This window comes from Stegodyphus dumicola, chromosome 4 (assembly GCF_044657685.1).
Source record: "Stegodyphus dumicola isolate Sdum_Otavi_A_Nest chromosome 4, ASM4465768v1".
Classification (NCBI taxonomy): Eukaryota; Metazoa; Arthropoda; class Arachnida; order Araneae; family Eresidae; genus Stegodyphus; species Stegodyphus dumicola.
In genome coordinates, this window is record NC_140771.1 from 152,953,444 (window position 1) to 152,967,783 (window position 14,340).

General features: G+C 33.0%; 1 protein-coding gene across 5 annotated transcripts in view; it reads left to right on the forward strand.

Moving 5' to 3' along the window:
* woc (zinc finger protein without children) overlaps positions 1-14,340 on the forward strand; it is a 257,267-nt gene that overhangs the window by 82,604 nt on the left and 160,323 nt on the right. For all 5 annotated transcript variants that reach the window (XM_085815607.1, XM_085815608.1, XM_085815609.1 and 2 more), the window contains exon 5: positions 5,883-6,146. In XM_085815607.1, coding sequence (XP_085671733.1) covers positions 5,883-6,146 — 264 coding nt within the window. The remainder of the gene's footprint in view (positions 1-5,882; positions 6,147-14,340) is intronic.

The window sequence follows — 14,340 nt, forward strand, 5'->3', positions numbered from 1 at the left end:
TTCTTCATCAAAAAATCTTTGAAGGGCTTCTTCTAATGTAAGATACCTCGTTCTAGGCATTTTTAAACAACCTGAACATGAACCAGAACATCGAAAGGAATGAGTGAAAAAGGAGATTGACTACCCGTTTCCTGCTGACGTTGCGTCAGTGCAACACCTGTTTTCCCTTCCTTCCCAACACAAATATAAACATCTGACTGATGTAATGTTCTAATAAATGGTGACCTTGACTACAAATAGATCACTGATAAAGACGGATTCTTTCGTTAAATATTTTCGGCAAAAATACCCAGTTGAAAGTTTTGCTTAAATTTTGTTTAAAGTATGAGATTAATTATTATAAACAAAATGATTGTTGAAGGCAAATATTTTTTTACATGAATATTCTTCACAATATTCCCTACAAAAAATCATTTGCTGGTATAAAATATCTTAGGTAGTTATATTTATATACGCATTTATTTTGACCGTTGCGTCAACACAACACCAGCGGCTAATGGGTTAACAAACACAACCAACATCGGTTACCATATGGCGGTGCTGCATTATGCAGCACATCATCTTCACCCCACCATTTTCCTGGCTTTTATGCATCATGATAATGATACTGGAGGAGGAGTATGCGGCAGATCACACAGAGATCAGAAATTCATATGTACACTATCCCTCACAGGTTGCAGTGTTTGACTTGCGAGATGACAGGCTCTTACATTGCATAAGCAATAATTTGTTCAATACAGCTCCTTTACATTACAAGAATCATAACTTCAGGGCAAGTGTCCAATTAGTTTAGCAATCTGCTTTGCATCTGTCACCAAAGCCTCTTAATTTCAGGGTGGCCGACAGACTAATGATCCTGTTTCTCGTGTGATATCATTTCAGCTATAACAAATCAGAAACATAAAATACCCCCCCCCAAAAAAAAAGGATGTGACTGGTTCGGTCTGCAAACTGTTTTAGACAAGGCAAAAATTCAGAATGGTCTTAAACTCTCAGCTAAGGACTGTTGCCACTAGCATGATCTTTAGTGTAATGATGCTACACTGCACTGATATGGCATCTCAATATAAGGATTGGTTTGTGATTTGTTTCAGGCATGTTGCTCACTGCATATAGAATTAATGACAAAATTTTTATAAAGATATGAGAAGCTCTATTATTAATACAATATATGAGAAGAGATACAAGATATGACAAGCTCTATTATTAATACAATAATGACAGTTAACAATTAATATTGAACTCATAGGTAATATAAGGATTATACGTAATTTATTGTCTTTATTATGTGAAGAACTTGCGAGCAGCAAGTCTCTCTAGTCGGGAGTTTAAGAGAATTCCAAGTTCTTGCCTAGTCTAAAATAGTTGGCAGCCCGAATTAATCACGCCTTCTTAATTTTTTGGTTGTATTTTACGAATTATGAATCTGCTTGTCAGAGCCTGTCGTGTCACGTCACGTAACAGCTTAACAGTTTGACCTTTGGGGGATAATACACATGAACTTCTTATCTTTATGTGGTGCTCTGCATCCTCACATAATGAGAAAAATAACTTAAAATAATTATTTCTATGCCTTCAATGTTGTTATGTATTATATTAGAACTTCTCATAGATTTATATTAAATGTATTTTTTGTTCTGTATGCAGTAAGTAATATGCAACCTTAACAAATGCAACCAACACCAGTTACCACATAGTGACACACCATTTATGCAGCATACTGTCATCATCCTAACTGAAACTGCTCCTTTATTTTAAATAGTCTATACACAGAACATTTTCACTGTTTACTTCCATCAGTGATAAAGGAAACTTGTTCCAGTGTTTTGTATTCTGCAAATAAGTGATTTGTTAAAGAAATCATTTTACTGTTATGAGATTAGTTTTATTGTCAGAAAACTGAACTCGCAAGGAATTAGCTCAGATAAGTTTAGAGGGTTATAATTCCTTGAGGTTTAACGAGCCAGATTTATTTGTAATCTTCTCTGAATGAATAAACCTGATATAATAATTAAATTATTTGAGATGTTAATATTAATTATGCAATTGATAGGGTAAGATTTATTGTTTGAAAAGAACAATAATCATAACGCAAAGGAAAATTTATAAAGTAACACTTGTAAGGGACGAACAAACAATCTATTAATTAATAAATCTATTAATTTTAAGGAATAATAAACTTACTCTTTATTTTAAGATCAGAGGCCTCCAAAGTTTCAGTTTAGGTGGACCTCTGTTTTCATAAATTCACAATTAAATACAGAGATTTTGAAATATAATTTACCCATCTCTGATGATGAGGGTGAAAATCTAAGACTAGTTTTATAATTTTGCAACTCCTGCTGTGATGTTAATTTGTTTTGCTGAGCTATTATTTTTAATTGAAAAAGTGCTCTATTTTGTATACCAGTTAATACAGTAATTCTTGCATTTGTGAGTTGTATCTTAAAAGTCGCATTTGAGGAGAAACCCAATAATATCTTCTATAGCCTTTTTTAGCTAGGTATGAAATTAACTGAAACATTTAAAAGGTTATGAAGCGTATGAGTAATAATAGAGATATTTTATTTATTTATTTTTATTTTCTAGACTTTCAAGTTAAAACTGCTTAGTTTCAAATACAAAACTTATGTGAAATCATTTTCAAAAGTCACTTCTGTGTAAAGTACTTTATATCAACAGTGTAAATGAATAATTAAAAAGTGTGCCCTGATAAAATCGCTGAACACTGGTAGTTCGGTCCAACTTTAAATATTTATTTAATTTGCATTAAACATTCAAATAAGTTCCCCTGTCCCTTATTTTGCTGTGTAAACATTGATCCTAGCCCTATTGCCATCATTGGAAAAGCCTTTACGAAGCCATATTTAGTTATGACATTCAATGCCTCCTGCAGTTCTTCCTGGACTTAACTGAAGCTGAACGTTTTCTCATTTGGCCTCATTTTCAGTTTGGAGAAGAAATTTTTAGGAGGGGAATGCAATGAATAAGGAGAAAAAAAAAATACTTGGCATGTTACTGTTTGCCAAAATTTTACGCATGGTAGATTTATACATAGTGCAAATTTGTCAGCATTTATTCCATTTCCAGTTCATCATTAGCATATGTCAAATAGTAATCTAGTGACCTCTTGGTTATTATGAACTTCCATTTCTTTTAAAATAATTTCTTTTGTAAAATTTCTGAGATTATTCTGGTCAAAGAATATCGCAAACAATAATCATTTTCAGCTGACATTTAGCCATTTTAAAAATCATTAAGTCACTAGTAGGTTATTATCTAACAATTTGTTTTTTTAACCAAGTGCTTGCTGAAACATTTTGTGACTTTCTGTGCTGTATTTAGCAAATTTATACTAAAATTTAATGTATCTGGACTGGTTTTCTTTTTATCAATTTTCACATACAGCAAAATTGCAAAACACCATAGTGTTTAAAAAAAAGAAGAAGAAGAATGAAAGAAATTTCTTTAAATTGATTTGGTACAACAGCTTTATTTTGCGAGGATATGTTGAATGTTATTTAACTGAGTAAATGAGAAATATTAGTGTTTAGTGAGTTTTCTCACATTTTTGCGAATTTTTAGGTAGCAATTCATATCAACTTGCATACGTGTAGAGCATGCTACTTCATTTCTGTATTTTCATCCTCACTTTTTTGTCTTAAGCAATTGTATGTAAGCTTGCTTCAAAACAATTGCTTCAAAACTTATGTAAAATCATTTTCAAAAGTCACTTCTGTATAAAGTACTTTTTACTGTGATCTTAAAGCAATTGTATGTAAATTTTCCAAGTATAAATCAGCGTGTCTCAATGTGTAGTCATCAAAACCTGCCTTTCTGGTCCTTCTTAGATATTAAAAAGACAAAAAATGAAATTCAGATATGCAGTATAGCTGAAAATTTCAGAGTTTGGGAATTGCACTTGGCAATCGTCTATAACTTTTTGTCCAAAAATTACCATTTTTTAAAATTTATCATGGGTTACCATTGCTGCTGAGCTCATCAGTAAAAATAGAATCTAGCAAATTATACAAATAGGCCTAAAAGACTAAATTCAGTTTGCTTCTGCATATCTCTATAAGAAAAGGCGGTACTTATCCGTTTTGCCAGGGCAAATCTCACCAAGCAGACTTTATTGGCGACAACATACCATATACAAGTGTACATGTAAAAAATGTTAACAAATGTTAATCCTAAGAATTTTTTATTTTGAAGGCATAAACATTTTAATATTGTAAAAAGCCAATAAATAAAGACAATAAATTTGTAAAAGACATTAATTTAAGAATTTACTGTGCTTCCTTGGTTCAACATCCAGATTCGCCGGTTTATATCACACGACCCCAAGTGATCTCATCTCGCGTAAACTACGCTACAAAAATCTAATTCTATCAGTAATTATCTACATTAATTTCAAGTTAAATCTTAATTTGGAATACAAATTTAAATGCAAGAATTATTTCAATTCATATGAATAGCTTACTCAGAAATTATGTAAAACCACAGTGCTGTACTTCGCTGCCCCTTTTCTATATTTTCGACTTCGGGTGAGCGGTGTGATTGCATTCTAATTTACTTAATTATCGTGAATGGCCTTAGGGCATAAAATTTAGCTATCTGGAAAAAATTCTATGTAATTGTTATGCCAGTATTGAAAGAAACAATCAATCTGATAAGAAATGGCTGCAAATTGTTTTGAAGATGAGATTTAAAAGGTTACCAGTGAGGATATTCCATGTCGTATCAGTTGTACCATTATTGGCGGCTTTATCACCTGCGCCGGAAAAGTACTGAAAAGGCTTTCATCTCTAACTCGAATGAAAACAAATTTTCCAAAATTAACTCGATGTGTTTGTCGATCTCAAACTTAAATTTATTAGCATAGCTGTGCAAGAATTATCATTTTCATCCATCTATTAATGCGAGTATTAACTCACTATTAACTTAATTATTTAATATTGATATAAAATTAGATGAATTTTGATTAATTGTATTTTTAAAATATGAATATACTAGTAGGAGCATACATTTTAAAAAACTGCTTTCAAAGAAAACAAAAATAAAGTGCTCCACAGAAGATTCTAAAAGTGGTCCTCACTTGAAAAATGTAATTCAGTGATAAATTTACGTACTGAAGAGGTAATGCTAGTGTAAAATTTAAATTTAAGCAACGAAAAGGCAACCTTTGATTGGTATATATTTTCTATAAAATTTTTCTTGTAGCTTTTTAAGGCAGATAATATTGAAACAACCTCTGTAGGCAGGAAAAACATATATGTTGACAAAATTGTTTTACGCCTAAAGAAGAGGTACTTATGAGAGTCATTTTCAAAACTGATTGCTGTATAAAATCTGCTAAACTTAGATTGTTGTATATTGTTGTATTTGTTGTATAATTTTACAGTAGCTGGAAAACCATGAAAACTTCTATGCAGCCAATCTACCAGGATTTCAGTTTAGGTCTAAAATTAGTGTGTGATTGATTATCATCATTGAGCATCTAGTTCTGAAATAGTTTTGCATAAATATAAAATATTTGAATTATCTTAAAAAAAAATTCTTCCATGGTCTTGGATGTAATTATGCATTGGTTTTTAATAATGATGACTACAGCAGTTAAAAGTTTTTGATACCTTGAAGTTTAACTTGGTTCTTGTATTACAGCCATATAATATGCATATGAATTTAATTTGCAATATAGTAAAAATGTGTAAACATATGTTATTTATAGAAACATGGTATACATAGAAAATTTTTTTATGTTTCTTCCATAAAAAAACTGGTTATGTACACCTGAGCTGTAAATAAAGAATATTTTAAATGTGTGTTTTCATAAATGTATTCTTTTTTAAAAAGAAACTGAAATTAATTTTATTTTTTAGAAAAAAGGTTTGAAATTTCAAGTGCTGTTTCAAGGAAAAACTAGATTTTTATGCTCTGACACATGCTTCAAGAATTTTAAAACTAAACAAAAAGCAGGGAAATCGGCTACTGAAGAAGCACCTAGTATACCAAGCTCTGTACCTGCTGCAGGTGATAAATGTGGTCAATGCCAGAAAGAATTCCAAGCTGGTCAAGGTTATTATCCTGTGATTGGTGAAGTGAAGCCATTATGTTCTGAAGACTGTATAAAAAAGTACTATGAAGTAAGTTATTGTAAATTATGTTTTGAATTAAAAACCAATAAATATTCATTATTTTGCTTAACTTATATTACAGTGAATTTTTCTGTAAAGCTTACAGCAATCTATGGAAGTGCAGAAGTTAAAACTTACTGAGAGTATTTTATCTAAAATCAAAATCAGATTTAAAAAAAGGGGGGATGATTGGTTAGGTGTGGCAATGCCCCAAGAGTTATCCATGTAAGTAAAGTGATGACATTTTTATAAAAGCCAACATTGAATAAGACAATATATATGACTTTAAGGGGAAGAAAAGAAAAGCTGCTTAAAGTATGTTCTTTTTGTTTTCATGCAATCATTACTTTTAATATCAGTTTTTTCAGTTGCTCATATCTTAAGTAAAATCACTCTTAACATATCTCACAGTTCCAAATGATTTTTGTCTTATGTTAAAAGGGTTATCTCAGAGAGTTATACTATTGATGATGTTTAATGCTGGCATTTATTGATATTAGAAATGCTATCCTCTTTTAAAGGTATTGAAATAAATTATTTTACTTTATTTGTTATTAAAATGAACCATGTTTTGCAGCAGTTCTCCCTAGTAAATGCAATTCAGTTATGTTACAAATTTGAAAAAAAAATTAGTGTTCTAAAAAAAAAAATCTCACTTCTTTTCATTTGGAAAAGTGTTTAATTTTTTCTATAGTTATTACTTTTTTAAAAGCAGCATTTCTTTGAATAATTTGCTTCAGATAATTATTCTGTGTTAAAATATTTTCTTTTGAAAATTAAAAAAATATTCAAATATTATATTTAAAATATTTTAAACTTTCCTTTGCACATTTATATACCGTACTTTTTTATATTCAGTTACTAATATTTGAAACAAAAATTGTTTTAAACATAACTGTATCATTTCTCAAGCTACCATGAGTTGATAAACGTTTGGTGATGAAAGCAAAAAATAATAAATTATTTGCTAGATTGGCATAAAGGTTAAATGATAGCATAAAATTGGTGATAAACTCTGATAGAGTATTTTGATTTGAGATGTATGCCAAGCAATAGTTTAGTGCCAAAGTAAAATTAAGAATCGGAATCCTCTGCATGCTTTATTATGAAAAATTGTCTATTGTGCATGCATGAAGTATTAAGCATATTCTCCTCTTGAAATCTAATTCTTCTTTCCTTTTTGCGAAAGATTCCAGGCAAATGGGGGAAATGCATGGTTATTTTTGTGGTTTTTCTCATGTGTTTGTCTCATGTGTAACGTGTATACGAGTCAGTTTCCTTAGAAAGTCCTCCATGAAGGCATTCCTCCCTTAGGCATATAGCCCTAGTGTGTTTTGTCGTAATCAACCAAACATTTTTGCAAAAAATTTCTTTACAAAAAAAATAAATAAATAAATAAATAAATAAATCTGTTGGTTTTAAGGTCTTAATATTGGACGTCCGGATTTCTTGTAGTGTATTAACATCTTAGCAGATACTTTAGCAGACATGCTGCTGAGATTAGTAGGAACATTGTTTTGTTCATCAAAGCAACTTAGAAAAATAGTGAAAGAAAAGAAAGTTAGCACAGAAAAAGACACAAATATAACTTTCTAAAACTGATCTGATAAATTAATATGTTATTTTTAAACTACAAAATTTCTTTTGATTGTTATTTTAATAGTGATTTTGAAATGGTAAATTTTAATGCATAAACATGCACTTTTAGTGCAAAAAATGTAATATTGAAATTTATGGGTGTGCATTATACACTGGATATAAAAATGTTAGATTAAAAATAAGTACACTCACTTCCAAAAGTTAAGCACAGAGAGGAAAATGCTAATTTTCAGAAGACAGTCAGAGTTGAAGAGGATGCACTTCACTGCAGAGGTAGATGGAAGTATGGAAATATGTTAGGTAACAGCCAATATCGTTTTCATGTCAAGAAATATGCAAAAAAGGCAGTCTTATAAGAAGCCAGCTTTATGAAGGGTTACAGAAGTTGATTGTAAGTGTTGATAGAAGGTGTTTAAAACTTTCGTACAATTTGTTTTCAAGACGTACGTGTTTCTATAACTTCCAGAAGACGAATGGATGATTCTGAGCGCTCTCGCACTGTGGGGCGCATTGAAGCAGGACAGTCAATCACAGATGTTGCTCTTTTCTTCAGCGTTCATTATTTTGCAGTTTCACGTTTATGGAAACAATTCCAAACCACACAGACAGTTGTCCGAAGGCCCGTAGCTAGTCGCCCAAGGGTTACAACCCCCACGGAAGATTGATATATTGCTATTGTAGCCAAGCGGAATGGCAGAGCGAACTCCACACGTGTGACATCTATGGTTACAGTGTCCATTGGTAAGGCGATATCTGCAACTACTGTACGCCGAAGATTACATATGAGTGGACTGTACGCCCGGATACTTCGAGTTTGTGTTCCTCTATCCGTCCAGTCAAGAGGGGCATGATTACAGTAGTGCCGGGAACATGTCAAATGGAATGTGTCTAACTGGGGCAATGTCATGTTTACTGATGAGTCAAAATTTGCTCTGGAGCCAGATGACAAGCGTATAAGGATATGGCAGGAACAACGAACATGCAATCAGTCCCAAAACATCACTGAACATCATGCATTCCAAGGCGGAAGCATTATGGTGTGGGCAGGGATTTCAATAGGATACTGCACCAACCTGCACATCTTTAAACGGGGTTCTTTGACGGCTGTCCGGTATCGAGACGAAGTCCTAGAACCCATTGTGAGATTCAAATATTATATTTAAAATATTTTAAACTTTCCTTTGCACATTTATATACCGTACTTTTTTATATTCAGTTACTAATATTTGAAACAAAAATTGTTTTAAACATAACTGTATCATTTCTCAAGCTACCATGAGTTGATAAACGTTTGGTGATGAAAGCAAAAAATAATAAATTATTTGCTAGATTGGCATAAAGGTTAAATGATAGCATAAAATTGGTGATAAACTCTGATAGAGTATTTTGATTTGAGATGTATGCCAAGCAATAGTTTAGTGCCAAAGTAAAATTAAGAATCGGAATCCTCTGCATGCTTTATTATGAAAAATTGTCTATTGTGCATGCATGAAGTATTAAGCATATTCTCCTCTTGAAATCTAATTCTTCTTTCCTTTTTGCGAAAGATTCCAGGCAAATGGGGGAAATGCATGGTTATTTTTGTGGTTTTTCTCATGTGTTTGTCTCATGTGTAACGTGTATACGAGTCAGTTTCCTTAGAAAGTCCTCCATGAAGGCATTCCTCCCTTAGGCATATAGCCCTAGTGTGTTTTGTCGTAATCAACCAAACATTTTTGCAAAAAATTTCTTTACAAAAAAAATAAATAAATAAATAAATAAATAAATAAATAAATCTGTTGGTTTTAAGGTCTTAATATTGGACGTCCGGATTTCTTGTAGTGTATTAACATCTTAGCAGATACTTTAGCAGACATGCTGCTGAGATTAGTAGGAACATTGTTTTGTTCATCAAAGCAACTTAGAAAAATAGTGAAAGAAAAGAAAGTTAGCACAGAAAAAGACACAAATATAACTTTCTAAAACTGATCTGATAAATTAATATGTTATTTTTAAACTACAAAATTTCTTTTGATTGTTATTTTAATAGTGATTTTGAAATGGTAAATTTTGATGCATAAACATGCACTTTTAGTGCAAAAAAAGTAATATTGAAATTTATGGGTGTGCATTATACACTGGATATAAAAATGTTAGATTAAAAATAAGTACACTCACTTCCAAAAGTTAAGCACAGAGAGGAAAATGCTAATTTTCAGAAGACAGTCAGAGTTGAAGAGGATGCACTTCACTGCAGAGGTAGATGGAAGTATGCAAATATGTTAGGTAACAGCCAATATCGTTTTCATGTCAAGAAATATGCAAAAAAGGCAGTCTTATAAGAAGCCAGCTTTATGAAGGGTTACAGAAGTTGATTGTAAGTGTTGATAGAAGGTGTTTAAAACTTTCGTACAATTTGTTTTCAAGACGTACGTGTTTCTATAACTTCCAGAAGACGAATGGATGATTCTGAGCGCTCTCGCACTGTGGGGCGCATTGAAGCAGGACAGTCAATCACAGATGTTGCTCTTTTCTTCAGCGTTCATTATTTTGCAGTTTCACGTTTATGGAAACAATTCCAAACCACACAGACAGTTGTCCGAAGGCCCGTAGCTAGTCGCCCAAGGGTTACAACCCCCACGGAAGATTGATATATTGCTATTGTAGCCAAGCGGAATGGCAGAGCGAACTCCACACGTGTGACATCTATGGTTACAGTGTCCATTGGTAAGGCGATATCTGCAACTACTGTACGCCGAAGATTACATATGAGTGGACTGTACGCCCGGATACTTCGAGTTTGTGTTCCTCTATCCGTCCAGTCAAGAGGGGCATGATTACAGTAGTGCCGGGAACATGTCAAATGGAATGTGTCTAACTGGGGCAATGTCATGTTTACTGATGAGTCAAAATTTGCTCTGGAGCCAGATGACAAGCGTATAAGGATATGGCAGGAACAACGAACATGCAATCAGTCCCAAAACATCACTGAACATCATGCATTCCAAGGCGGAAGCATTATGGTGTGGGCAGGGATTTCAATAGGATACTGCACCAACCTGCACATCTTTAAACGGGGTTCTTTGACGGCTGTCCGGTATCGAGACGAAGTCCTAGAACCCATTGTGAGATTCAAATATTATATTTAAAATATTTTAAACTTTCCTTTGCACATTTATATACCGTACTTTTTTATATTCAGTTACTAATATTTGAAACAAAAATTGTTTTAAACATAACTGTATCATTTCTCAAGCTACCATGAGTTGATAAACGTTTGGTGATGAAAGCAAAAAATAATAAATTATTTGCTAGATTGGCATAAAGGTTAAATGATAGCATAAAATTGGTGATAAACTCTGATAGAGTATTTTGATTTGAGATGTATGCCAAGCAATAGTTTAGTGCCAAAGTAAAATTAAGAATCGGAATCCTCTGCATGCTTTATTATGAAAAATTGTCTATTGTGCATGCATGAAGTATTAAGCATATTCTCCTCTTGAAATCTAATTCTTCTTTCCTTTTTGCGAAAGATTCCAGGCAAATGGGGGAAATGCATGGTTATTTTTGTGGTTTTTCTCATGTGTTTGTCTCATGTGTAACGTGTATACGAGTCAGTTTCCTTAGAAAGTCCTCCATGAAGGCATTCCTCCCTTAGGCATATAGCCCTAGTGTGTTTTGTCGTAATCAACCAAACATTTTTGCAAAAAATTTCTTTACAAAAAAAATAAATAAATAAATAAATAAATAAATAAATAAATCTGTTGGTTTTAAGGTCTTAATATTGGACGTCCGGATTTCTTGTAGTGTATTAACATCTTAGCAGATACTTTAGCAGACATGCTGCTGAGATTAGTAGGAACATTGTTTTGTTCATCAAAGCAACTTAGAAAAATAGTGAAAGAAAAGAAAGTTAGCACAGAAAAAGACACAAATATAACTTTCTAAAACTGATCTGATAAATTAATATGTTATTTTTAAACTACAAAATTTCTTTTGATTGTTATTTTAATAGTGATTTTGAAATGGTAAATTTTGATGCATAAACATGCACTTTTAGTGCAAAAAAAGTAATATTGAAATTTATGGGTGTGCATTATACACTGGATATAAAAATGTTAGATTAAAAATAAGTACACTCACTTCCAAAAGTTAAGCACAGAGAGGAAAATGCTAATTTTCAGAAGACAGTCAGAGTTGAAGAGGATGCACTTCACTGCAGAGGTAGATGGAAGTATGCAAATATGTTAGGTAACAGCCAATATCGTTTTCATGTCAAGAAATATGCAAAAAAGGCAGTCTTATAAGAAGCCAGCTTTATGAAGGGTTACAGAAGTTGATTGTAAGTGTTGATAGAAGGTGTTTAAAACTTTCGTACAATTTGTTTTCAAGACGTACGTGTTTCTATAACTTCCAGAAGACGAATGGATGATTCTGAGCGCTCTCGCACTGTGGGGCGCATTGAAGCAGGACAGTCAATCACAGATGTTGCTCTTTTCTTCAGCGTTCATTATTTTGCAGTTTCACGTTTATGGAAACAATTCCAAACCACACAGACAGTTGTCCGAAGGCCCGTAGCTAGTCGCCCAAGGGTTACAACCCCCATGGAAGATTGATATATTGCTATTGTAGCCAAGCGGAATGGCAGAGCGAACTCCACACGTGTGACATCTATGGTTACAGTGTCCATTGGTAAGGCGATATCTGCAACTACTGTACGCCGAAGATTACATATGAGTGGACTGTACGCCCGGATACTTCGAGTTTGTGTTCCTCTATCCGTCCAGTCAAGAGGGGCATGATTACAGTAGTGCCGGGAACATGTCAAATGGAATGTGTCTAACTGGGGCAATGTCATGTTTACTGATGAGTCAAAATTTGCTCTGGAGCCAGATGACAAGCGTATAAGGATATGGCAGGAACAACGAACATGCAATCAGTCCCAAAACATCACTGAACATCATGCATTCCAAGGCGGAAGCATTATGGTGTGGGCAGGGATTTCAATAGGATACTGCACCAACCTGCACATCTTTAAACGGGGTTCTTTGACGGCTGTCCGGTATCGAGACGAAGTCCTAGAACCCATTGTGAGATTCAAATATTATATTTAAAATATTTTAAACTTTCCTTTGCACATTTATATACCGTACTTTTTTATATTCAGTTACTAATATTTGAAACAAAAATTGTTTTAAACATAACTGTATCATTTCTCAAGCTACCATGAGTTGATAAACGTTTGGTGATGAAAGCAAAAAATAATAAATTATTTGCTAGATTGGCATAAAGGTTAAATGATAGCATAAAATTGGTGATAAACTCTGATAGAGTATTTTGATTTGAGATGTATGCCAAGCAATAGTTTAGTGCCAAAGTAAAATTAAGAATCGGAATCCTCTGCATGCTTTATTATGAAAAATTGTCTATTGTGCATGCATGAAGTATTAAGCATATTCTCCTCTTGAAATCTAATTTTTCTTTCCTTTTTGCGAAAGATTCCAGGCAAATGGGGGAAATGCATGGTTATTTTTGTGGTTTTTCTCATGTGTTTGTCTCATGTGTAACGTGTATACGAGTCAGTTTCCTTAGAAAGTCCTCCATGAAGGCATTCCTCCCTTAGGCATATAGCCCTAGTGTGTTTTGTCGTAATCAACCAAACATTTTTGCAAAAAATTTCTTTACAAAAAAAATAAATAAATAAATAAATAAATAAATAAATAAATCTGTTGGTTTTAAGGTCTTAATATTGGACGTCCGGATTTCTTGTAGTGTATTAACATCTTAGCAGATACTTTAGCAGACATGCTGCTGAGATTAGTAGGAACATTGTTTTGTTCATCAAAGCAACTTAGAAAAATAGTGAAAGAAAAGAAAGTTAGCACAGAAAAAGACACAAATATAACTTTCTAAAACTGATCTGATAAATTAATATGTTATTTTTAAACTACAAAATTTCTTTTGATTGTTATTTTAATAGTGATTTTGAAATGGTAAATTTTGATGCATAAACATGCACTTTTAGTGCAAAAAAAGTAATATTGAAATTTATGGGTGTGCATTATACACTGGATATAAAAATGTTAGATTAAAAATAAGTACACTCACTTCCAAAAGTTAAGCACAGAGAGGAAAATGCTAATTTTCAGAAGACAGTCAGAGTTGAAGAGGATGCACTTCACTGCAGAGGTAGATGGAAGTATGGAAATATGTTAGGTAACAGCCAATATCGTTTTCATGTCAAGAAATATGCAAAAAAGGCAGTCTTATAAGAAGCCAGCTTTATGAAGGGTTACAGAAGTTGATTGTAAGTGTTGATAGAAGGTGTTTAAAACTTTCGTACAATTTGTTTTCAAGACGTACGTGTTTCTATAACTTCCAGAAGACGAATGGATGATTCTGAGCGCTCTCGCACTGTGGGGCGCATTGAAGCAGGACAGTCAATCACAGATGTTGCTCTTTTCTTCAGCGTTCATTATTTTGCAGTTTCACGTTTATGGAAACAATTCCAAACCACACAGACAGTTGTCCGAAGGCCCGTAGCTAGTCGCCCAAGGGTTACAACCCCCACGGAAGATTGATATATTGCTATTGTAGCCAAGCGGAATGGCAGAGCGAACTCCAC